Here is a 27,196-nt window from a genome sequence, read left to right on the forward strand (position 1 = left end):
GTCCCGAAACGGTTAGTTCCAGCTGGGCAAATCATTTAATTTCTTATGTCCAGCAGATGGAACAGCTCTCTCCCGCTGAGCTGTGCTTCTGACAGTCTTTAGTTTAACATTTTTTTTTACCCTTCATTTACAGTTTTTACTTCGCAGGAGTTAGTCAGTCATCTGAGGAAGGATTTTAAGTTTATTTTTGTTTCTGTCTCTGGCTCCATGGAGTGCACGTACATTTTTATTTAATTGAAATTTAAAACATGCACACTAGCTGCAAAAAACCTATAGACTTGAGATTTCAAATACATTTAACAATTTTATTGAAACTTTAATCCACTGTGATGGTTGAATTTCACTGTTTACCTCCATATACATTAACAATAAAGCTTCGCACTACAGTTCACAAGGTGTAGGCAATACGTGTGCTTTGGCTAGCTAACTTCATGACTTTACCCCAGCTTGATTGACAGAAGAGGGTTTTTTTTTCAGTTGTCAGGATAAAATTATGTGAAAAGCCCTGTCAAAATGCAGGCTGACATGCTGGAAGATCTGTTAGCTGTATGTTAGAATATGTATTTACTCAGATCTAACTCAGATTACACCTCCTGAATTAGCCTTTCTTGGCCACGCAGTGAAATAACACACGAGCTGCTGGGTCCATACTGATGCTGCCTCACTCGTGTGTAGCACTAAGATGTCCGGAGCCATACCCATGATTCTTGCCACTGCAGCAGGATGAGTTGTACTATGAATTACTTTGTAGTGTATTGTGGGAGAACTTGTCTGTCCTTTCTGGGCACATGCATGGGAATTGTGGGTAGATGTTGGTGGACTAGCAGCACTTAAGTGGCGTTAGCTTGTGTCCACACTGCAGAGTGGTCATGTTAGCAGCTGATGTGTGGCGCTCACTTGAGTGCTAGCCTGTGCTCCCTTTCAGGCGGGCCAACTTGAGTAAAAAGCACAACAATGATCTAGTTAAAGGCTTTTTTGTGTGGACAGGAGTCAAGTTAGTCAACACTCAGGTTAGCTTTGCAGCGAAGAGCAGGCTTTAGGCCTGGTCTGCACCTAAAACTTGGGTCAATCTAGCTATGTCACTCAAAGGTGTGAAAAATTCACAACCCTGAGAGACAGTTAAGTCAACCTAAGCCCACTGGTGCAGAAGTATTCTGTTGACATAACCACCTCTCCGAAGGGTGGATTAACTATAGCAATTGAAAAACTTTTTCTGTAGCAAGTGTCTATGCTACAGCGTTATAGCTGTGCTGCTATAACATCTGTAGTGTAGACATAGCCTAAGCCTGTACCTTGGCAGGGTCTTTCTTTTGTGCTAAACTAACTCAGTTGAGCAATGAAGTTGAAAAATACACACTGTTTATACCCACCAAGACAGACTTTGTGGTAGCCTAGATTAAAAACTTGTGAAAGTCCAGCATTTTGCCAGAGTGGATAACTATTTTAAGCACCCGGTTTGAAATGTCTAAATACCCTGGGACCATATGTTCAAATTGCAGCCAAATTTACTCAATCCTATGTTCTTCTAAGGCAATTTAAACTGCATTCAGTACAGGTTAATGTGTAACCTTTCAGCTGAAAACCTGAAAGATTCAAAGTCCTGTCCATCTTTCATGGGCATTAAAGATGACCAAGTGTGTTACATAAGAGCAGGGATCTAATCTGATGGCTTTGACCAAAAATTTTCTTGCTCTGTGTGAAATAGGTTTGGTGATCACATTCTGATCCCTGTGTACATATGTACAAGATACAAAAAAACACTTCCACAATTAACACTCACTGAAGCCTTCAACAGAAATTAAGAATTAAGTGGGCGAGGAGACTGAGCTACCACTCACACCCAGATCAGAGTTGAGGTGCATTGGGCGAGTGAAGCTTTCAGTGCCTCTTCTGTAGATACGGTAAATCTGAAGATGGTAGTCTGCAGGGCTGTTAATCAGGCTTCTTTTCTTGAGCACCAAATAAAAAAAATGCTCTTATGAAGTTGACTAGAGCTGAAAATAATAGAAAAATGACTCTGCTGCCTTTAATTGTTGTCTCATTAGTTGTTTCATAGCATCGCGTATCTTGCAGGTCTTTAATTTCCCTTCTTGGAGTAAGGAACTCTTCTTTCCTTCACCCAGTCTTGCAGCTGAATCTTGGGCTGAAAAAAAAAACTTGCAACTGATACAACCTTTGACATGAATATTTCAAACGTTACCCTCTCCTGTCATTTGCCCTCCCATTTTCTATCCTTATCCTAGCCTCAGGTGTCCACTCTCCTCACTGGGGAGAGGGCTGCAGCTGCTGGGCCTCGGTGGGATCAGAACCTTTCCAGCTGATTCGTTCTCCGGGAGGGTCTTTGTGTTGGGTGGCACAATTAACTGTCTCTGGAGTAACCACAGGCAGCAGAAATATAGCCACAAAAAGTGATCAGGAGTCCTGGAGTTGTGCAGTGCTGGGACATGAATAGGATAGTGAAATGTTGGGTGGGTACCTACTCCAGTCCTCACCTAGTGATTGTACTTATGGCAAGCTGGGTGACTCGGCACAGCTGTTTGGGCATGACTGAGATCTTTCCACAAATGAGGGCAAAGATTTTGTTAGCACAGGGGAGGAACCGTTGCTACAGTGCTGTCTCCACCAGCAGAGGATCTGTTTCATAGAGAAAGCCAATCTATAGTATACTTTAGACTTCTGGCTGATACTGGATTCTCACACAGCAGTATCCACAAGAAACCCATTCTGCTTCCTCCAAAATTCCTAGAAACTGCATCCCATTCTCAGCAATGAAAACCTGCCCTTCATCATGCATATTTTTGTCAACTTGAGACTGGATTATTGTAATGCAATTTTCTTGTGCTTTGAAAGCATCAGCTGTGGGGGAAAAACTACAGCTGGTACAGAATGATGCAGCTTGCCTTGTCAGCAACACAGGCTGCTGAGTGAACACTGCTGCTGTGCTCTGCTGGCTCCCTGTAGAGTGTTGTCAGACCTACCCTGGGCCTTTCTTTTTCAAGCTTTCAGGCTTCCAGTGTAAATTCAGAATGCACCTCTACCTTGCTTTCTCTTAAAATGTGTAGTGTATCTGTATTTTAGAGAAGGAAAACTCATTGTTTTACCCTAGCAGAACAGTGAAGAGGAAAACCCACTTGACAGATGTGAATCCCCTTGTTCAGTTTTAATTCCCTAAGGCATCCAGATACCCTGGTAATGAGAGCGGAATACAATTACTTATGGAATAATGTAGTGCTCCTCTGCAAAGGTGCAGAGGGATGGACATCAGGATTTCAAGGAGCGGGGAGGCCTTACTTCTTGCAGGCCTAGGAGCCTTCAACCTCCCACTACTGAGCTGAGGTAGTAGGAAAGGGGATACACTGGGCTGCCAAGCCAGCCTAAAAGGTCTGAGGAGCTGAGCAAGAATGTTGTAAATGCCCTTGCTCAGCATAAAGACTTCCAGCCTCTGAAGTAGGGCAGGGTTCTCCCACTTGGAAGTGACTGAAACTTTAGAAATGGCTATGAAAGGGTACATCCTCTGGGACTGCACACTCAGCCTTATATTTAAATTGTTCTGGTTACCTTTTTAAGGAGGTTAGAGGGATGCTTTTCCTACTACAGTGTTTTAGGATTCATAGACTTGTTTTGGCATTGTCTAAAATCTGTTTTTATAATATACAGTGTCTTTTATATCATGGCATTAAAAGATCATTGAAACATGTAAAACTTCCTTTCTTTTCCTTAATAGCCTAACAAACTTTTTATAAGAGCCTATTTTTTGGATACAGTTCTTCACCTCATTTCCTCTTGGTTCCTGCTGTTGAGTTTAGGATTCAGAGTATTAAAGTGAAGGCTTTCTGCAACAACAAAAGCGTTGTCCGATTTCTAACTGTCTGGTATTGTAATCGTATATCTTGTGAAGAATGTACCAGAATATTCACTGTTTTGCAGTTGCATTACACAATGTTCAGTGCAATGTGTGCAGCTGGAATAGAAATACAACAGCATAAGGATAAGAGTATTAAACGGGGGATGGAGGTAATGAATTCCTCACTTTAGGAAGTACTATATGTTATTTTCACAGGGACAACAGCCTAATCTCCTCTAATGTCTCAGGCTATTAAAATGTACTCCAGAGACTGGGTTCTATAGATCTTTGTAAACAGGTTACAATAAAGAATATATAGTGGAATATAGCTTGTTGGGTTTCTGTGAGTTATTAATACTGTGGTCAGTGAAGATAATTCTAAGCAGCCAATAAAGGTTTCCTGTCTATGATAAATAAAACTTAAGATTTCTATCATGCATGCTTATACGCTACAAAGCATCTTAATTAATTTTGGAAATACTTTTTGCATTTAAGTAACTCCAGAGCCCTAGTTTTAAACAGATCAAAGCTGGATAGGTTAAACTAAATCTGTCTCCCCATTATACCTTGGTGCTGAACCTTGTAAATCATACCATATATGCTGAACTAAGAAAGCACTGCAGGGTGCGTTAAGTCGAGAATACACACCTGTCTTCAGAGCTTTGATGTGATTGGTCAACAAAAAGCTAAATAGTAATGCTGAAGTCACAAACTTAATTCAGATTTGCCTGGCTTCTGCAAGTTTTTTTTAAAACTAAGCTTTTGTTTTAACGTATTTTAATTTTGCCTTTGACTGTTAATCTAAATAAAACAAATTGTATGAACCAAACTTGCATAGACAATAAACATCAGTCTTGGTGAATTGGACCATTATCATGTGTATTCACGTGTATCATTGCTCTAGTGTCCTTACATTTGCATTGCACTTCTGTGGAATGCAACTGCTTCTTTAAGAGGGGAGGAAGGGAAACTAATGTGGTTACAAATGTCACAAGGATGCCTCTGTATGACTCATTATTGGAGAACAATTAAGAGACATTGGATTGAGTCTAAGGCCAAATCTACACTACTACTTACTTCGGTATAACTTACCTTGCTCAAGGGTGTGAAAAAGACATCCAGCTGAGTGATATAAGTTACATAGCTACTGCCTCTGGTGGAGGTGGATTTATTATGGCAAGGGGAGACCCCTCTCTCCTCAGCATAGAGCATCTTCACCAGACATGCTACAGTGTCGCACCTGCATCAGTTCAGCTGCGCTGATGTAGCGCTTCTAGTGTAGATTAGCCCTTTAGCTGTTTCAGGGAGTGGCAAAAGAAATGAATCATGTCTAGATACTGTTCTCTGGTAAACTTGCTCTTCATTTTGCAATAAATTCTGCTGTAAATATGGATGGTTGGAGGGTTGGTTTTTTTTTTTGTTTTTTTTTTTGGAGATCTTGTGAATGTTGCTTCAGCATTTTTAAGCAAGTATTTTAAAGTAATCTTGAATTGATTGAGGTGAGGTCAGAAAACTTCTGGAACTGAAAACTGTTATGATTAATCAGCAAGATCTGAGCAAAGCCATTTTAGGAAAAGTATGTTAAGTCTCAACCTGGTTATAATTGAAAGCAGTCATGTTATAAATGTCATGAAAATGTCAATTTAGCCTCATAATAGGAGCAATGTGGTGGGTGTTCCTATGTTTTGGGTTTTGTGTGTTGATTATTTTATATAATTGTATTCTCTGCGTTAGAATGTTCTCCTAAGCTACTGCTCGAACTGGGTTGTTATAATTTAGCAGCTACCAGTAATGCAGGACAGTATCCAGTCATGCAGAATTGTGGAGGCAGGCAGCTCAGTTGTCTCAAACTTTCATACTTTTCACCAACCAAGTCATGCTTGAAGGTATAATTGTGCAGGAGTGAATCTTGCAGCTTATGCTGCTGCTTCAGAGATAAATTGTGGCTTTGATGCAAGTAAGGAACAACAGCACTTGTCCATAAGCCAGACCATAAAGCGGATTGCGATTTATAATCTTCCTCCTTGTCACCCTTTTGCTGTTTGTTTGTTTAAGATAAACTTTTATTTTCTCCCCCTCCCCCACCCAACCTCATGTAACAAGTGCAGACAAGTTACTGGAGTGCTTTAATTTAAAATGTGCTTTCATCTAGTTGTGTGCCCAACACAGGAGCAGAATGGCAAGACAGATACAAAGAGAGGAGACCAGAACCAACCTTTGTATTGTTAATATCTTCTTTTCCTTTTAAAAAAAAATGGAGGATGAATGTAGAATCCTGCTTGTAAGTAGTCTTTTCACTAAATTCCCCCAGAATAGTCAAACAAACAGCTTCTGTTGAAACGGCCATGTGATCACAGCAGGGTATGTATGGCACCAACATTCATATTTTTTTAAATGTGCAAGTAAATCTGTCGGAAACCAAGCAACCTCCAGCATTCCTTCATACCCTGAGAGCAGTAGTGGCAAAAAAGCTCTTGAGCTCACTGCCTTCCAAATAAGCAACTAGCATAAATCATATGCTGCACTAAAAGCTATGAAAATTTTTATGTAAGAAACAAAATGACAGCCTTAAATGGTTTATTTTAAATATACTGGTACAGAACAAATAGAATTTGGCTATCTTCCAGCTTATTTGCCAGTCTTCCTATGCTAAGTCCAGAAATTATCATATTCTTATTTATTTAAAAAAAAAAAAAAAAAAAGCTAATCAAACTTTCGTTGCAAAAAACGACAAAAGGACTTTTTACCCTCTAAGTTCTTAAATGCAACAAGTATTCCAGAAGTAGAGTGTATTTACTGTTAATTCAACTTTCCACTTCTGTTTGCTTTTGAGGATCTATCATAGCAGCACCTCAGTTTTGTTCAGAAGCCAGTTTGCAGTACTCTTCTCCCAGAAAATCACTGTTCAGACCTCTTTTTCCACTGAGTTGGACTCATTACCTTGTATTTCTGTGCTCCTGTTCTATTTACTCTTCCCTTTCTGCTTGTATTGTACAGAATGTTTGGAAAAATGGAATGCAGATGAATGCAGACTGAGAGAAAGCATAGTATGCTATTGGCTGAGAATAAATCCATTATAAACTTGTTGGAAGGGCAGGTGACTAAAACACTGGGATGGGTAGAACCTAGAGCACAAGTAACAGAAGACAGATTGCAGAACAGAACACACTGCCTGAGGCTGCTTGGGGTGGCCTATTAGCCTGGCAGTTGAATGTTACTTAAAATATTTGGAAAATCATAAAAATCCCTACCCTGAAAGATGAGACTGTCAGATATGCAGTCTGGGTGTGATCTGAATCCCTACATAATGAAGTTTGCGGAGTGGGGGAGAACCGTCTGTATGTGAAGATAACATTCAGGATATCCATTGATGCTGGGAGAAGGGGAACAGGTCTGTGGTTTGTTTCATTTTTATCGAGGCCAAGAATTGGAGAGGATTCTTCTCCCAGTCCGGTTTAAGGATGTTATGTTTAGAGGTGGTAAATGCTTTTTGCAATAGCCTGATCCTGGTTCTGAAAGGCAGATGAGTATAGAAAAGCAGTGCTTTAATAAAAATTGTTTGTAAAGTGTGAGTCAAAGTTTTAGTTCTGTTTCCTTCGAAGTTTAGAAGAAGTGAACTATTTAATTTTTGCTCTTAGATTTAGAAATTTTATGCCAGGTGTTTTTAGAAATTATGCCTATAGCTCAGGGTATGTGTGTAGAATGTATAACATTTTTTTCAGTTTGCCAAAGTGTGCCAGTACTGCCCAATTACTAAATGTTTACAGGACTAGACCGTTGGTTAAGAAAATACATCAGTACAGTCTTAATGTAGGAAACCAAAAACTGTCAACTCAGAGAAGCACTTTCTCACCGACTAGCTGTGCGACAAATGAGATTCCTGTTCATGTCCCAAGATTACCTCTCTCTTGAAACTAGGTGTACTTCACAGCTCCAGTGAAGTCCAGCTTTGCAGTGCAGAAATGAAACACTTGAAATCCAGGTCATGGTTTCAGCTTGCCCTGATAACACTCCAGAGCCAAGAGGAAAAGCAGATGCTCAGAGACCTGTGGTGCTGGGAGAGCATATAGGTACCTAGATGGAATTTCCACTAGGAAGACAGTGATGCTGCATTGAGTCCTTCAGAATTGATATTTAAAAGAAGAGATTTAAAAAAAAAAAAAATCGTATGCATGCACAGTTAGAATCTGGAGGACATTTCTCCACAAGGCTTCAGAATTCAGGATACTTAATTTCTTTTTAAAACTGGCTGGATTTTTCTCCTTAAGAATCTAACCCTGCACGTTTGTTTACTAATGAGTATAACACTTCCTAATGCGTTGTGTTTGGGGATTTATCACCATGATATTGGAATGAATTGGGTTAAATTGGGGGGTGGGGTGGAGGCAGAAGTGGCGCGTGGGGTGGGCAAGCGGGATCATGTGCCCCCAAGATTTCTGCCAGGTTTTGCTGGCCCTGCTCAGTCACATGGTGTGGCCGGACCCCCTCCCTGTGCAGCAGCTGCCCAAGCCAGTGAGCTGCAGAGAGGGGCCTGCCTATGGGGGGGCCATGGTTTGAGCTGTTCCGGGAACAGCAGAAGTTTTTTATACTGTGCCTTCCCCATTATCAGCAGGTATGGTTTGTCCCTGGGTGGAGGTGATGTACTCTTCAAAGCTCCACCCACGCGACTTGCCAAAATAATTCACTGCTTTCAGCAAATTGTGCAAACATTCACAATGTGTGCCAGTTGTCTCTGCTGGGCTATGTGAGTGATCTCCCTGTTGGTGCAGCTTTTATATGCCCATGGTTTCTTCTCTTTTTTCGGCTCCGCTTCTCTTGTTTGCGGGATGGGAGTGAGGTGGGAAGAAAATGGTGGTATCTCCCAAGCAGCACCCACTTTCTGGCTCCAAAATGAGACTTCGTGCAGAGTGAATTGCATAGTGCCATGACCTTTCCGGTCAGCTCTTAGATGAGGGATAAGATGGCTAACAATAAAAATGAACTTGGCTGGCCAGTGATGTTAACATCTGCCTGAGGGTATGTCTGTCTACACAGCAGCTGGGAGGTGTGATTTCCAGCTCAGCTAAAAGTAGCAGTATGGCCGCTGCAGCATGGATGGCAGCTTGGGCTAGCTGCCTGAGTACGTACCCAGGGGATCGGGTGGAATTGTAGTCCCACAGCTAGCCTGAGCTGCTCCCCTTGATGCTGCACCTATGTATGTCTGCCCAAACTAGGAATCACACCTCCCATCTGCTTTGCAGTGAGGTTTCACACCTCCATTGTTCCAGGCCGTTTACAGACCTGTCTGCATTGGTTATGCGCTGTTTATATTTCTGAGGCTTTCTTCAGCACTATTAACAGCCAGAGAGTGACTCTTAAACCACAACTACTCTACAGGGATTCTAGCAGCAGAGCTATGGCACCGTAATTAGGACACCATAACCACTTAGGCCATCTCTACACGAGCGAACTTACAGCGGTACTGATGCCGCTGTGCCACTGTAAAGTTGCTCGGGTAGCCACTCAATGCTGACTGGAGAGAGCTCTCCTGTCAACATAATACAATCACCTGATGGAGTGCTGGTATTTATGTTGGTGGGAGAAACTATCCCCCCGACACAATGCTGTGCACACAAGCGTTTATGCCAGCAAAAACTTATGTCGCTTGGGGGTGGGTTTTTTTTTTTTTTTTTTTCACACCCCTGAGCAATACAAGTTTTGCCAACATAAGTGTCAGTGTAGATATGACCTTAGTGTAGATGCAGTCTACAGCGACAGAGGGGATTTTCTCATTGCTGTAGGAACACCACCTCCTGGAATGACAGTAGGTAGGTCAACAGGAGCATTCTTCCATCAACTTAGTTGTGTCTCTGTGTCACAGGTTGGCATAGCTAAGGCACTATAGGGTTTGGATTTTTCACACCCCTGAGCACCATAGCTATGTCAATCTAAATTTTAAGTGTAGACCAGGCCTTAGTTTTTTAAATGAAAGTTCAAGTCCTGGACAGTAAGATAGTAGCTTCAGAGAAATTCTGATCTGTTCCCAAGCCCTGTTTACAGAGTTAGCATTATGCTCAGTATTATGCTTTTGCAGGATTGGCCTCTAAATTTGCAAAAATACTGGCTTCAGAAACGCTGCCAGCCCTAGCTCTTATAGACATTAGAAAGACCTTACTTAATGCTGTGTATAATCTTACCTACAGTTAGAGTGAAATGTTTGACACTTGTTCATGCTTTCTCTATATCTTTTTGCAGGGGAAGATGGTGAGCAGTGAATATAATCTTGAAATATATATATCTTTCTAATGGAAATCACTGGTACATACATGCTTTTTAGAACTAAATTTTAACTAATATGGAAGGGTGTCTGAAAATATAATGTAATTATAAAACTGGTTGAGTACATGTCCCATGGCTGCTTCAAAGAATAAACAATCAAATGTTCTTATTAAAAATAGCTTTATTATTTGTATGCCACAAATTTTGACCAGACTTCCAAAATTAAACATTCTTAGGTTAGTGTGGACTATCCACTGGATTCTGAATCTGGTTAAATGACCTGTAAATACAAGTAAAATTTGCATCAACTTTAGAAGAGTAATATGCTCTTTTACATAAATAGCTGGGATTGGAGAGACCTTTAGCATATAAATCTGACTTTAAATGTAACGTACTGCAAGATTACACCAAAAACTCCATAAAATGTCCTTTTCATATCTTGCCTGGCTGTCTAGGGTGAGCTCTATACTGCTTTGGTACTCAGCATTCCATAGATCAACTGAAGTTTTTCATTGTTGATTTAACAAAATAAATATGTAATGAAATCCATTGTCACAGTGAGGGTGAGACTTAACCTTTGAACTCAGCCCTGAGTATTTGATGATGTATAGCTGTACTACCACAGGAGGAACACCTGGAAGCAGTTGACTCCTTTATGTCCTGAGGAAAAATAAGGTACTGCAGCCCTGAAAAGAGTGCTGCTTTCCTTTCTACCCAGTGGACTGGGAGAGCCATGGCTTCTCCCAATTCCTGTCCATTTGCTTGTGGAAGGAAGTCACTGGGTATGGCACAGGGGACTCCCTAACAAGACCATCTGGTGTGGCATGGGTCTTGCTCCCTTCTCTACTACTCTGCCAAACTGCATTAGGGTTGGACAAAACTAGCCTTTGGGATATAAACAGGCAATATTTTATTCTGTTTCTCCAGCATGTATGTAGCCCGATTTGTAGATTCAATATATATGTTGATTATATTGATTACTTAAGAATTCGCGGTTATTACTTTGAGGATTGACAGGTTCTTGTCCCAGTCAGGCCCAGTAGTATTAGATAGTTGAGAACCCCAATGTGCACAGCTGCAACACTCACATTATGGGAACGCTTCTATATTTACAAATAGTTTATTAATACTTTTAGCAGGGTTTTTGACCCTCCAACTCAGTAAGATAGATGGAGGTATGACAGAATGTACATCTGCCCATCCATATGCTGACACCATCCCTTGTAGAACAACCTGAAATGTTAGTCATCATCTTCCTCATCACTAGTGGCCATCATTCTAGTACCTCCCAACGATTACATCTTCTTCTCCTACTGCCCCTAGGCTGGGATGTAACTTTTATAATATGATATGCTGACGCCACTATGTTTGATGCATACTCAGTAGAGGTATTTCTCCTTTTCCTCATTTGTATTTCCTCATCTTACTAATGTTGGTGTATCTTTCTGCTATAGGTTAGCAATTATGATTTAACTTTATCAGATGTCAATTAATTACCATGGCCCTCTTGTGGTTAGATATCTGTGTATGTAGCTCATGTACCTGTTACGTATGTTGGTTTGTTGCCATGACACTCTTATGGTTGGATTCTTGGACACTCTTGTGGTTGGTTGTTCCTGTGATCAGCAAGTTCCCTTAAACTTTATTTTCAGTTTCCTGTGGGGTTTTCCTTTGGGCTGTTTACCTCTTCAGACTTCATAGGCCTTAAGCCTTATGTTAACTTGCTGAAACTAATGTTTTACAGTTCCTTGCATTAATGCTGAATATAATAAGAGCAGCTAAATATAATGAAGAGAAGGCAGTGAATATAGTAAAGGCAAGCTAGCCCTATGGGCTACAAGCAGTAACTAACTATAATTTTTTCAGAGGCATAATACACATTTATTTCCTACTCCATTGGGAACATGAGGGTAAAGATCAACTTTTCCAAATTGAAGAGAGAAAAATTGACAGGGAATTTTGTTAAGCTTCTAAGAAATGTTAGAAATAAGAGAGCTCCCAAAATAGCACTTTGAAAATGGTGTCTAAAAGGCTACATGTATTAACTAGTACTATAGTTACAATGGGAGTCTGTGTTAATTAGCATGGGGATTTCCCACTACCATAAGTTAAAAGAAATAGTGATGTATTATTATCATCTGAGTCGCATCATGGTGTGATGGTCAAATCATCAGAAATAATTTAGGCTTAGTGAAATTAAACTGTGTAAGATCTCTTGATTAAATATTTCTGGCAGCTGTTTAAATTATTCCAAGTGTGGACACATTCACAGAACCAAGTCTTGTGTTTTGACTGTTTACTTTTTGTCTGCCTCTGTGGCAATATATTAGGCTATATGCCGGGGTGGGGGGAGAAGCTCCAACAAACATTTGGTAATTTTTTATATAACTTCATAAACCAGGATATTTACTGCTGTGGAAAGATAAAATGGATGATTCAGTGCAGCCCTAGGTTCTATGGTAGCATATGCTTTCCATTACAAAGAAAAAAGTAGAATAGCATAATGAGAATGAATTTCCATGGTTTATGGTGCACGTTAAGGCTTTTTAAAGATATATTTGAGTGGAATCAAGGACTCTTCCATCAGTGACTGGCAAAAAAGGATATTGCTTATATACTGCAGTTTTCTGTAGTGCTCAAAATATTTTAATTTTCTCATTTGAAGATTGGTATCTTATGGTGTGGCATCTCACTTTTCCAAGCCAGAGATTCCCTGCAGCATCATTGTTGGCATCTGCTCTGGGACTTAAACTAGTTGTATTCTGGTCTAAATGCAAGAGAGGTATCTGTTGAGGCATGACCTGAAATTCAATCTTTGTGCCCAATCCTGCTAATACTCTCAGACTTTAAGGCCAGAAGGGACCATCATGATCATCTAGTCTGACCTCCTGCAGGCCACAGAACCTCACCCACCCACTTCTATAGTAGGTCCATAGCCTCGGGCTGTGTTACTCATGTTCTCAGATCTTGATGTGAAAACTTCAAGTTACTGAGAATTCACCATTTTCTCTAGTTCAAATCAGGAAGTGACCCTTGTCCTATGCGGCAAAGGAAGATGAAACCTCTTCCCCCACCCCCTGCTACTCTGATCTCAGGGAAAATTCCTCCCTAACCCCAAACACACTACATGGTGCAGTATTTACTTACTGGTATGAGTCCTCTTACTGAAGTTCTCTGATTTAAAAAAAAAAAAAAAAATCAGTGAGACGAATCATGTGAGTAAGACCTATAACTTGTGTTTCAGAATTGGGCTATCGCTTCCTTACATAACTGATTGTTCCTCTGGATTTTTCTATAGCCTGGTCAGGCAGTTCTATAAATGATACCTCTATCCACCAATTAAATTTTTTATAAGAAATGGAAACATTAACTAAATAATTCCAGATGGTGAAATTTAGAGCTGATCTAAATCATCTGAGTTTTAAGGATGAATGACATATTACAGCAGCTAAGAGATTCCCTGCAATTTATTGACCCTAGTTCTTTATACTGTCTAAAGATCCTGGATGCTTCTACAAAAACTCAAAAGTTTAAAAACTAATATACAGGATAATTTTTTTCTAATTTTGTAACATGAGACATAGCAGTTACTCTGAAAAGTAGGTGCTTTGAGAGTATCCATGCCAGAGGTTTGAGTTTTATATATAAGGGTAGCAAATAAATACTTTAATAAAGGAAGTAGGTTATGAGATATTTCACAGGTAAGAGATGTGCTCTGATAAAAATGTTCTAGAAATCGATCACCTCTAAATATGGCAGGTTTTGTCTATTTAGCTGAAATGTGCAGGATTTTGCAGCTGTCAACCATTTTTAAAGTAAAAGACTGTTCTTTGTTTTGTATGTGAGGCTACACTGTAGTCTTTCTTATGCCTATATAACTTTTTTGTAAATGCTTCAAGATTTGCTCCTTTCCCCAAATTGCGCTGTTCCCCTGTGCTGCGTTCTCCCACCTTAATGGTTTTGAGACTTACAGGCAGATAAGCTGAGCTTTATAGGAGCAACACAGTTGCATACCCATAAATTTAACTTGGGTCTTCCATTCAGTCATATACATTTGTTTCCATAGAGGCTGAAGCTCATTTATTTCATGGAGGATATTTTTAGGAGCCACTCTTTAGGTGGTGGATTAACTTTCTTCCTTTGAAAAAGAAAATGAGTGGTGACAGAATCCTGAGGAAAAGAATCTCTTTTCAGAATGATTTTTTTGTGTGTTCTTATTTTTGCTTCTCCCTCCCTTTTCCCCCACACCTCTTTCTTGCCAGGTTGTTTTCCTCGCTCTTCCTTTCTTCTCTTCTTGACTTCAGGTTTTACTCCCTCTGCTCTTTCCACCCAGGCACGTTCTCTCCTGTGTTTCACTTTCCACCTGACTGCTCCCTTTTAAAATTTTAAATATTTTAAGGAACTGAGACATCACAAAGCAAAACTTAAAACTGCAGATGTTTAGATTCTGTTTCACCTGTTGTTCCTGGACCTTGCTCTTGAATCATCAAATGTCCTTTGCCCCTGCAGTGCATGTGTTAAATATATACACGAGTATTTTGTACAGATGTTTTGAGATGAATTTGTCTGAAAGATGTGGCACTCCTCTGATCGAAAGGGGCAAAGGGTGTGAAAAGATAACTTAAACCAGTTATAGAAACTTCCATTATCTCATTTCTTGATGCTGATTAGCTAGAAGTGATGTAGAAATGACTGACACGAAACTAAAACAATCTTTAGTTGCCCTTCCTGCTTTGTATCTCTGTTAATTCTAGTACCAGTTACACCCTTGTCACTTGACTCAGTGCGTTTCATCATGTTGCATTGTATACTTTAAAGGACAATATTAGTGTCTTAATTCTTTTGAGACAAATATAACAAAAATACCACTTCACAGCTATGATACAATCAAAACTAAACTTTTAATGGCTTTGATACATAGTGAAACAGGGCTGATTGCAATGTAGAAATCCTCAGTGTTTATAGTACTTCGGACAGCATCCTACTTTAACTGATTTGCTTCCTGTGAAATGTAGATCATGCCTTAACTTTTTTGTTTCTAGAGGGCCTATCACTGTGGTAGCTAGGTGCTTTGCTGATGACACATTACATAAGCCATTTACAGAAACAAAATAAAACCAAAAATGGGGAAAATCTCTAACCGTCTTTGCGCAGAGGAAGGGTTCGCACACTAGCAAGCTGATCACTGTTGCATTGTGCTTCCCCTTCATCTACCTGCTATTGTCTTCACGTATGCTTAGATTGTAAACTCTTTTGAAGAGGGACGTCTCTTCACTGTACATTGTACAGCACTGTGGATCCCTGACTGGTGCCTGTAAGCACTACTGCAATATTAATAATCTGTGGAATTCTCAACACACACTCTTTCCCACACCACGTGACTGCTGCTGTAACTTTCGGTTGTGGTGGTCTTTCCTCCTATTGCACCCAACTCTCTCTGAGTAACAGAGTGTAATGGCCAGTGGATCAACATGGTTGGGTGTACTGCTCCCAAAAATCTCTGCTGCACTGTGCCATGAAGTGAGTACAGATTCTTTTCAAATGACTCCTGGAGAGAAATTCTGCCCCCACTGAAATCAGCAGGGGTAGGATTTCACTCCTCAAAATCCTGGGACCTCTCTGCTGCTAGGGAAAATTTGCCTAAATGAGCTTTACACTTTGCAAGACATCTGACACTGGCTGTGACAGACCACTAAGAGGATAGAGTTTACTCCAGGGACAAATTTTTATTATAGGCGCTTACTCATATTACAGTAACGTTACACTGTGTTAAGCATTGTACAAACATCTGGGAAGACACAGTCCATCCCAAAGGGACTACAATTCAAATAAATCTTGCTTCATTATAAAATTAACTATTTACTAGACTGTAACCTGTCCTAAGATGACTAGTATTGTGTTCCCCCTTCTCAGTATCTTTTCTTCCCTCCTCCTTTTGCTGCAGCCATAGGAGCAGCTGATTGCTTGCTGGTGGATTTCGGGTTGTGAGGTAAAGCAGCCAGTCACATGTGCACCAGGCTGCTGTCAATATCAGTAAAGGAGCTGAAAACCTGATTCCTGTACAACCTGGTTGAATCCCAGCTGTAGATTCTAATGTCCAGTGTCAAGGCAATGGCATTATTAGTGACAATCTTGTGCCTTACACTCTAAATTGGAAAAATGCACTCTTACAAACATATAAAGAATATTTCCTACCAGAAATGTGCACTCCTCTGCAGTGAATTATTTCTTTGTGCCACTTGTAGTAAGGTGGGCTGGACATTGAGGATTTTTGGGTAAAATCCTGTGACTCTCAGAATAGCAGCTATGATTTGTGTGTGAAATATTGTGGTGACCAAATATTGTTTATCCTGAAAACTTTAGATTATCCTAGAAAATAATTTGAGAAATCTCTAAAAATTGATTTAAAACATTAGAGTATCTAAGATTGTGATATTAGTGATGCTTTGTACCAGCAGATTACTATACATCAGTCTGTAACTTGAGCTTTAAGTAAAGTAGGGTCTCAAAGACATATGGCACACAGGCTATGATGCTAGCGGAATGGATAGGAATAATCAAGAGTCATCCATCTTACATTAGCTAAATATGTAAATAAGGTAATTGTACCTAATTCCCAGTCAATTTTATCTTGATTATATCTTCTCATGAGTTGAGTCGGACTGTTTTTATAACAAAGAGCTTTTTCTTAACAGGCGGCTGAGTGTCAGCATTAAGATAGCAATTCCTATAAGACACTGCTTTTTTCAGCATCAAACAGTTTACTGCACTGTGGTGGAAGATAATTTAGATTTCCAGACATTCACAAGTATGCTTGAGACTAACCAGCATGTGGATAATCCTGAAAGTGTTCTAATTACTACATAACCCTTTGATAATGACTTACTCTGCTTTTAAATACAGACTTGATACATTCTTATACAATGGGAGTGGATTTTGGAGAGCTGCAGTGGGTAGAACGTGTTTTGTCCCTGTCACTGTTCTTTATTTGGTCTCATTTTTTGTTTTTAAAAAGCCCAACAATTTAAAGTGATATATTTTCCAATTCTCTTTGCAGGTATGGTGTGAGTCCCGAGAACATAATTCTCTATGGTCAGAGTATTGGAACTGTCCCGACAGTGGACCTGGCATCTCGGTACGAGTGTGCAGCTGTAATCCTTCATTCTCCTTTGATGTCTGGATTACGGGTAGCTTTTCCTGATACCAGGAAAACATATTGCTTTGATGCTTTCCCAAGGTATGTGCAAATATTGCTAGAGGGACCTTAAACTTTTGTATAGCGTGTTCTTTTATTTGTACTGTGACATACATCTTGAGTTTTGGACAGGCACATCTTATAAATCAAAACAGATAATAAATATATTCATTTTCCATTGAATAACTTGCAGTCTCAAACTGGCATGCTAGTTTGCTAAATAAGCAAATAAAGAAAACCTTACAATCTTTACAGCAATTTATCATGTCCATTTTTAATGTTAGTACACAATCCAGTAATCCATTATATGTTAAATTTGGACTGGTAACTGTTAGCTACAGGTGCGCTGTCAAGCACTTTTGGCTATAAGTAAAAAATATATGTGGAAAGAATTTTAGGCTTGTTGATTATGGATAGTGCTTTATGAAGACAGTAGACTAAAAGTACTGGATAATGTCTGCTACTGCATAAAGGAAGAGATGAAGGATGACACAGTGGTTAGGGTGCTAGCTTATGACACTGGAGACCTGTTGTGCCACAGGCTTCCTGTGAGTCTTTTTGCCTCAGGTACCGATCTGTAAAATACTTCCTTGTCTCACAAAGGTGGTGTGAGGATAAAGACATTAAAGATTGAGGTGCTCAGTTACTCCCATAGTGGGGGCATCTAACATAAACTGAAAGAGGTAGGGCAGCACTTCAGTTGTCTTTAAAATGAGGTTCAAATCTTTAAAATGCTGCATTGAAAGCTAAACAAGGTTAGTTTCAAGATAACTAAAACGCTTCTCTATTGTTTAGGCTTTTACATTCTGTTTTAATGAGGTACTAAGATATAAAGAGAGACCAAAACATTTGGATGCCAACAGCAGTTCCAGGAATCCTAAACTGTATCAAACACTGAGTTTTTTAAAAACCTGAAATTTACATCCTAACAGTGAAAATCAGTGACCGGAGAGCACCCTTTATTGTTGTAGTTTTTGTCACACTTATAAATGTTTAAATACAAGGATTCCACGTTCAAAGCAGAAATTGCATCTTCCAGAGCACAATTGCTCTTTTTTTCTGAGTGAGGGAGAGAGGTGGAGGCCCCACTTTCACCCAATGGAAGCTCGAAGAATCAATTTTGTGGGGCTGCTGTGACAAAAGCCAGATGTAATTTATTTTAACTCCTACTACTTTAATAATTAAAACTTCGTACTAATGAACACATTTTATCTAATTTGCTTCTGAAAATTGCTTTAATAAACCAGTGCATATTACAACATTTTGATACATCTGTAAGAGAGTAGTAAAAATATAAGTGTAAGAAGATATCTTAAACCACCTGCTGCTTATTGCAGTGATTTGTTAACTGAGCAGTCAAATTTGCTTTGAGTAATCAGAACCAGATTTTGTTTGACTACTGTGGGAGGTACCTCTTGACTACAAAAAGTTCTAACCCTTGTCTAAGTATGAGCTGTACAAGACCATTTGGCAGAAGCAGTATTGTTTAACGCTGGTTCTCACCTGTGGCCAAATCAACACACAGCTGCGGCCCATGTGACATCAGGGTTCTATAGGTAATATATATTGTGTAGATGTGGCCCACGGAACACAGAGAGCTACAGATGCGGCCCACAATGGTAAATAGATTGAGAACCACTGGTTTAACCTTTTACTACAAGAAGATGCACATTGCTATGCTGCAGAAAGTATACTTAGCAGCTAACAGAAGCCACCCCTGATTCCTTGGAGGCTATGCTCTTTCTCTAGTTACTTGAATGTCTGCTATTAAGTATTCCATGCAACTTTCTACAGAGCAAGGCTCCTAATGTGAGCGTAGAAGACCTATACCATGTAGGCGGACCCTTTGTAGCCAGGATATAGCAGTTGAATTCATTCCATTTGTCACATTTTGTCTTAACTTGATCATAACAGCTAACATTTAAAAAGAAGTTTAGGAAGAGAGACTAGGTAGTTGGACAGCTGCTTCTTAAAACATCTGATCTTCAAGCTTAGAGAACTAGTTTCTTTTGTGAAGTCATCATCCTTAGTACACTTTTCAGTAAGTTAAAATGTGAATTCACTGAGGGGTATTAGGAGTTTAAAAGATCTTGCTCTCAAACTTGTGCATTGTTCTTCTCAGAGTTTTTTTTTTAAATATCTAATTTTTTATTAAAATAGCCTTTTCTCCTGTAGAAATATTAAACATTTTTAATTGCTTTATTCACAAGATTGGAAAGCAGTGATTAGATTAAATGAGCCAAGTCAAACAGTCTATAAATAAATAAAGGGGGAGGTGTTTAAAGCTTGATAGCAGAGATGTTGTATGGTACTTTTTATTAACTACTGAGCAGTTCATTGCTCTCAGACTGACTTCACTTATACTTAAAACAGGGAAAATAAACATTTGTGCATTTTCATTAATGTGTATAGCTCAGTTGTCTGTGTTCACTGTAGAAAACTGTTTATATACACCTTTGGAAAATTGCTGTTGTGTGTTCTATGTTGGGACCCTATGAGAATGTAGTCGCTGTAGATTTTTCTAGCTGCAGAGTGGTGTGGCTGTGCATACTAAGTAAGGCCAATGTGCAGTTTAAATACTGCTTTACAAGTAGCTGAGTTGGCAATGGGATGCTTTCCAATTTTTTCCAAAATACATATATTATTTTAATGACAATTCAACTGTATTCACAGACTGTTAAGCAAGTTATCTGACGGTTGCAATGATGGGGATTTCTCAGCTTTTAAAAAAAAAATATATATATATATATATATATATGTATGTATGTATGTATGTATGTATATAAATTTAGTAGTTAGCTAATAAGAGTGATACATAAAAAGCCTTTTGTGGACATAACTGCACATAGCTGACATGCCCGTTTGCAGTATAAAATCTTTACTCAGTGGCAGGCAATCCATTGGCTTTTAAGACTTTAAACTACATTATTCCATATTTTGCTTATTTCACATTGCCATTTAATTATGGTAGTCATTTGGGGGTGCAAATTAAAAACTAAAATTGTACATGTCTTATATGGACAGTCTCTCTTTAATGTACTTAAAATCCTTATCTGTATTCCACATGGAAAAAGCTAAACCTGACTAGTCCATATTTAATGATTTGCTGCCTAGAATCTAATTTCAAAATCAAAAGACTTTACTTTCTACTGCTTAAGCTTGTACAGTCTGTTTTGAAGAGATACTAGGATGTAAAGAGAAACCAAAATGTTTGTTTAGCAATAGCTTTTAACCTAGAATCCCACACTACAACAAGTGCTGAGCTTTACACATGTGAAATTCTCTGTTCCAGTTCACATTTACATTTTTAACTGAATTATCTGTATTTTCAAAATGTTCTATTTATTTTTGTCACGTTGACTTGGCTATATTTTTGGTTTTTACTCATTTTGAATGACTAGATAGATCAGCTTCACTTCTGTCCAGTCACTTTCTCATCTAGATGTTTCACTTCCTACTGGAGTAGCAAAATCCTGACTCCCTTTAATTATTGTTCAACTTTATTTAACAAATCCATAGAAATTAGAGGTGGGGAAAAAGTTGTATAGTCTAGTCACTCTGTCAGTTCAAAATTGTTCATGTCTTGTCTTATTTCAAATGTCCAAAGTGATGGGAGTTTTCACCACTTGGGGAACTGTTCCACAGTGTAATATATATCACTGTTAAGAAAACTTGCTAACAACCAAGCTAATTTTTCCTTCTCCTAATTTCATCTGATTATTTCTAGTCCTATCCCATTTTACTACACTAAATAGTTCCTTGGTGTACATGCCCATTAAATATTTTGATTGAGATGTATTTACCTATTATGAAAAGTGAAACATAGTCAGTCATTCATTCTAGTACTTGACGGGGAAGCAAGAAATAACTCTGTATGTAAAACAACGAGAGTTCTGCGGCACCTTAAAGACTAACAAATTTATTTGGGCATATGCTTTTGTGGGCAGAAACCCACTTCGTCAGATGCAGATGCAGTGGGTTTCTGCCCATGAAAGTTTATGCCCAAATAAATGTATTAGACTTTAAGGTGCCGCAGAACTCTTGTTGTTTTGCTGAAAACAGACTAACACAGCTACCCCTTTGGAACTCATCTGTATGTAAAACTATTTTGTACATATGATATATTGGAGCTTAGATAATAGTCGTGAGAAGTATAGATAGTGTAGTGGCTTAATCATTCTCCTTTCCTCCCACCCTGCTCTCCCAAAAGCAAGAAGAGGTCCAATAGAAATACTATACTGCTAAAGGAAGCTTGAATCTAAGTTAAATGTTTACTTTTAAGGTCAAATTTTCCCCAAATTTAAGTTGTGAAAAATAAGCCTTTTTAAAACCCAAGACGCACATAAATGTTTCCATGAAACAAATCCTGGGTTTTTTTTTTTATTGCTGTTGGTTTGCAGTGAAATATTTCCCTTTAATGTTTTCAATCCCAACATTGCAGTGTTCTGCTAGTGCATTTGGGAAGTGAAAATGACTGACTAAAAATGTAGTATAATTGTAGCATAACCCTATTATTTTTTTCATGGTGCTAGCTGAAATGGAAAATGGAAACAGCCAATGTAAATAGTGAAAATGAATTTCTTTTAAAATAACCTGTATTAAACTCTGGGTTCAATAACATAGATAAGGATGCTTTCTAAAAGATTTTTCAATCAAAGAGCCATAATGAATTAGAGATCTGAATGTCTCTAGCTTAGTAGTAGGCTACATTGGTCACTAGTTCAAATTCAGATATGTTGACTGAAGTTTCATCTCTAGTCTCTGTGGGAATGCATTGGTGGTCGCAGGTTTGTACTGAATACACAGATATCCACATCCTAGCTGGTATGATAGGAAGGAAGAATCCCATGCACAGCTATAGACTGGGGACCAACGAGCTAGGCAGCAGTTCTGCAGAAAAGGACCTGGGGGTAACAGTGGATAAAAAGCTGGATATGAGTCAGCAGTGTGCCCTGGTTGTCAAGAAGGCTAATAGCATATTGGGCTGCATTAGGAGGAGCATTGCCAGCAGGTCGCGGGAAGTGATTATTCCCCTCTATTCGGCATTGGTGAGGCCGCATTTAGAGTATTGTGTCCAGTTTTGGGCCCCCCAGTACAAAAAGGATGTAGACAAGTTGGAGAGAGTGGGCAACCAAAATGATTAGGGGGCTGGAGTACAGGACTTATGAGGAGAAGCTAAGGAAATTGGGCTTGTTTAATCTGCAAAAGAGAAGAATGAGGGGGGATTTGATAGCAGCCTTTAACTACCTGAAAGGGGGTTCCAGGGAAGTTGGGGCTAGGCTGTTCTCGGTGGTGGCAGATGACAGAACAAGGAGCAATGGTCTCAAGTTGCAGTTGGGGAGGTCTAGGTTGGACATTAGGAAAAAGATTTTCACTAGGAGTGTTGTGAAGCACTGGAATGGGTTACCTAGGGAGGTGGTGGAATCGCCATCTTTAGAGGTTTTTAAGATGAGGCTTGACAAAGCCCTGGCTGGGATGATATAGCTGAGGTTAGTCCTGCTTTGAGCAGGGGATTGGACTAGATGACCTCTGAGTCCCTTCCAACTCTAATATTCTATGATTCTCTAAGCACTAATAAGCCAAAGATTTGACCAGGCAGGAGAGTGAACAAACTTTTTGCCATTAAAGAGAGTGGTAGCATTATGGTGATAACTGTCCGTGCAAGATGTCCTTTTATCTGTGCTTCACCTGTTTTGTGGATAAGTCAGTGGAGCATCAAGTTTGTCATCCAAAAAAAAAAAATACAATATTCTTTAACTGGTTTTTTTTTTAGTATTTAATTCAAATTTGTTTTCTTTGGTATTACAAAAGTAAAAACTATAAAGCCTGAGTAACTAACTTCTCTTTGTTTTCCAACCCTCCAGCATTGACAAGATATCTAAAGTAACCTCTCCTGTGTTGGTAATTCATGGTACTGAAGATGAGGTAATAGATTTCTCCCATGGCCTGGCAATGTATGAGCGATGTCCACGAGCGGTGGAGCCCCTCTGGGTGGAAGGAGCTGGGCATAATGACATAGAGCTTTATGCACAATATCTAGAAAGACTAAAACAGTTCATATCTCATGAACTCCCCAACTCCTGAAGAAGCCTACTTGATTTTACCTCAGTTACTGTGAATGGAAGAACTTACCTGGTTTTGCACATGCTTTAACTGGATAGCTGTAATAGCTTTATACTATGAAGAAACACCCTATCTGTAGGGTGTTCTAATCAAACATCTGATGAAACTTGTCTTTTATATCTGGAAATTATTCTACTAATGCACACAATATGGTTAACTACTGTAACTCCAATGATTTTAACTTCTTTCTCCTGGAGGATGGGGGAATACTAGCTGAATATGGGGACACTTTTTATCTAGTGCTGTATTAATATTCTAAAGTCCGTTTTCTCTATCTTCTGATCATTTATAATTCTATCCTACAAGACTTTTTTTTTCAGTGTTCTCTCAGTATTTAGAACAAATGTTATGAACTACAGCTTGTTCTTAACAATCAATTCATGGGTTCAGTCTAAGGGAGTACTTTCTTTGTAAATTTCTAGCTGTGGTATTGTAACTGGCAAGTTATTGTGATGAGGTTTTTCTCTTAGTGATCTTTTGTTTAACTTACTGATCTTCCCACGTAAATTATTTAGGGGATGTCCTTCTGTTTCCTGGGGGAGAAAAAAAACTTCCTAGGGCTAAATTCCATAACAACCTCTCAGCCATTTTCTGTATAAATATAACTGGAATATTCTTAAGGAAAAATTGATTACATTGTTTTTGTTTAATAAAAATAAATGTGTAAATTCATTAATAGAAAATTCATTTTAATATTCAGATGGTCTGAATAAGAGCCATAACATTTCCTTCTGTAAAGCATTCCTGTAGACTTTTTAAAAGTACTGTATATATTTGAATTTACATGGTGCATAGATTCTTAATTGGTAGCTTTAATTTGTCTAATTACAATAAACTGCAAAATTCTGGTTTGTATATGATTGAATACATTTTGTTAAAATATGTTTTTATCCCTATATTATTTTGCTATTAAAAATTTTATAAGATTTCCAGGACAAAAAATTATACATTTTACGTTCTGATGAATTTATGTAACTAAATTTTCATTGAACTAATCTTTTTAGTTTAGAAGTAATTTGATTCGTTGACACTGGAATCGCACAGAATACGCATCAGAAATGCAAGACACTTAGAATTGTTACACTACTACTATAGGTCTAATTTTTTCCAAATTTAAAGGCCTTAAATGTACTGTAAGCTTCAGATTGTTGTAAAAATTGATTGCGGATGATTGCAGTTTGTGTACTGTTGCTAGAATGCAACACAGTGGTTGTAATGGAATAAAGGATGCATGGATTAGAGCATAATGAACTGTGAATCTCATTTGTACTATCCCTTTCATACAAAAGGAGCAAACGAGGTATGGAAAAATTTTATTTTGGAAGGGGGAGAAAATAAATCTGATAGCGAACCTTACATTTTAATGTTAAATATTTACAAAAAGGCAGAATATCATTCTAAAGAGCAAACCTGTCATTCAGCTCAACTTTTTATGTAAATAGACTGTAATCTGGTGATAATGGGTAAAGGTTCTTGATTTACTCAAATATTGAAAATCACGGCTGGGAGCAATGTTTGGATATGATCATGAGATCTTGTGACAAGAATGCAATTAACTAATGTGAGCACATCAAGTGTGTATGCTATCTCTGAGATTGATTTAGAGCTGTAGAGGCCCAGGAATTAAAGTAAAAGTGAAAGTTCATTTCAGTCCCTGAATCCTAGAAATTTAAAAATAGTAAAGGATTGGTTAGGTTATCCAGTCCCTCTTCTTGTCAGTGCAGGCTGGTTCTTGCAGTAGACCTTGTCCAGTCTGATTTTTAAATGGCCCAAGCAATGGAGCTTCCAGCAGTTCCTTTGGTGACTGTTCCATATGCTGTCCAGTGATTTTTTTGCCTAATCTTCATCTTAAATTACCCATTGTTTCAGATGACTGAGTTTTGTAACTATATGCTGTGTATTCATGTCATTTCTTTATCATATCCCTTTTATACAACCCGTATTTCTTTCCATTTCTGAGGACAGTTTTTCCTATGATGCTGTGAGTAACTCCCATTATTAACATCAGTAGTAGTGGTTCAGACCCTGGGTGAGAGAGTGGGGTCCCTGCTGTGCATACTCTCTATTTGTAGATTATAGGCCTATGCTTTCAAAAGTGATTAGGGACTTTTAGTTTTTCCAGTTCTGGGTGTCCAACTTGAGATAACTTGGAGGCCTAATTTTTCAGGAAGTATTTACCACTTCTGAAAATTTAGGCCAGAATGTCTCTTCCCCTCCCCTGTGCAATGCAGTCACTTTTAAATATTGCTTAGACAATCATCTCCATTTGGTTTGTTTAGTCTTTCCTTTATAAATCACTTCCTCTAGCTCTCTCAGCCACTTGATGCTCTTTGAATTGGCTCATATTTGTTGATATCCTTCTGGTAATGAGGTGCCCAGAGCTGAATACACTACTACAGATGAGATCACAGCAGCTGTGTATAGGGTTGGGACTGCTATCTCTTTGCTCCTCCTTGAAATGTCTACCTATTCAGCCCTACCTTTTCAGAATTTTTCCTGGCTTAGTATTGAATTTCAAACACCTCCTGTAACTTTGAGCAATCCTACACAAGGTGCTTACTCATTAGCCCTCTAAAACTCTGTTTTTCATAGAAGTGCTCTGAATCTGCAACATAAAATGCACCCACTAACCGCTGGAGATTATCACTTGATTTCCAAATGTTTTCTGTGAGTGTAAAAATGTCTCCTAGATTTCGCTAGGAACATAATTATCTAGCAGGAGAGAGGAGTAACTGGCTCAAAACTTTCTAGACTAAATTGGAACAGCAACCTTGGGCTATTGTTACTCTGTACAAACCTATTGAAATGTTTACCTGTGCAATTAAGAAAACAATTGAATCAACTCATCTTCTACTCCTTATAGTGTGGGGGTGTGGAGATGTCTCTTTACTAGCTAGCTGTGGTGTGGCAGACCTGCCAGTCTCACTCCCTGAGCACATGACTCCATTTTGGATTTCAGTTGAAGGGCAGATTTAGGAGCATCTTCCCTCTGCTTCTTGCTGCTTCTCTTCCAAAGAGCAGTAGCTTAGAAAATGACAGGTCGAGGCACCTTTGCTCTAGATCTACCTCCCGTCGGTGCTGGGGGAGGTCCCGTCCCGAGCTCCTGCCTACCAACTCAGAATTGCTGTTGCTTCCAAGGACTTTTGGGGGGATGGGAACACAGGAGCTCCAGGGCCGGCCAGAAGTGCCTGGTGCATCCCCTCTGCGCTCTGCCACGCCGCAGCAGTTGCATCAGGCCCGGCTCCTAGAGCAGGCGGGACTGGGGCACAGCAGGGGCCCCGGCTGGGTGGGCGGCTGTCGGCAGGGCGCGAGGGGCTTGCAGTGGCTGCTCTCCCCGTGCGCTGCCCCACGGTGCAGGGCCCTGGTGGCGGCTCTGGAGCAGGAGACGGCTCGCGAAGCGGGGCCGAGCCGCCGGCCGCAAGCAGCGTCTCCCGTTCGCTGGGAAGGCGGCTGGGGGTGGCTGGGCTTCCCTGGGAGCCGGGCTGCGGGCAGAGCGGCGGGGCCTCCGCGCACGATGCCGCCGCCGGAGCCAGGTAAGAAGCGGCGACGCCGCTGCGGAGCGGAGGAGCAGGCGGCAGACCCCGGGCTCCCTGCGCTCCCAACCCTGCCCTAGACGCCCCCAGCAGGGCGCGCAGCCGCCGGGAAAGGGCCCTGGCGCTCCCCGCACGTCGGGTGGGAGGGGGACTGAGCGCTGCCAGGGCCGAGACGTGGCCCGGAGAGGTGCAAATCAGACGGCAGGAGGCCGCGTGCGTGCCCCGGCCAGCGCCGCGCTCAGC

At 39.8% G+C, this 27,196-nt stretch overlaps 2 protein-coding genes across 2 annotated transcripts in view; both read left to right on the forward strand.

The window, feature by feature from the left end:
* ABHD17C (abhydrolase domain containing 17C, depalmitoylase) overlaps window positions 1–24,667 on the forward strand; it is a 50,982-nt gene extending 26,315 nt beyond the window's left edge. Inside the window, exons 2-3 of the mRNA XM_067555712.1 lie at window positions 17,160–17,339; window positions 23,162–24,667. Of these exons, the coding sequence (XP_067411813.1) occupies window positions 17,160–17,339; window positions 23,162–23,381 (400 nt within the window). The 3' untranslated portion in view covers window positions 23,382–24,667. The remainder of the gene's footprint in view (window positions 1–17,159; window positions 17,340–23,161) is intronic.
* Window positions 24,668–26,113: 1,446 nt separating this feature from the next.
* The window catches only part of LOC137158113 (inactive cell surface hyaluronidase CEMIP2-like), a 70,768-nt gene continuing 69,685 nt past the window's right edge, over window positions 26,114–27,196 (forward strand). Inside the window, exon 1 of the mRNA XM_067555716.1 lies at window positions 26,114–26,953. Within this exon, the coding sequence (XP_067411817.1) occupies window positions 26,572–26,953 (382 nt within the window). The 5' untranslated portion in view covers window positions 26,114–26,571. The remainder of the gene's footprint in view (window positions 26,954–27,196) is intronic.

This window comes from Emydura macquarii, unplaced genomic scaffold (genome assembly GCF_026122565.2).
Source record: "Emydura macquarii macquarii isolate MOO-44397 ecotype Brisbane River unplaced genomic scaffold, CSIRO-AGI_Emac_v2 contig_1644, whole genome shotgun sequence".
In the NCBI taxonomy this organism is placed as follows: domain Eukaryota; kingdom Metazoa; phylum Chordata; order Testudines; family Chelidae; genus Emydura; species Emydura macquarii.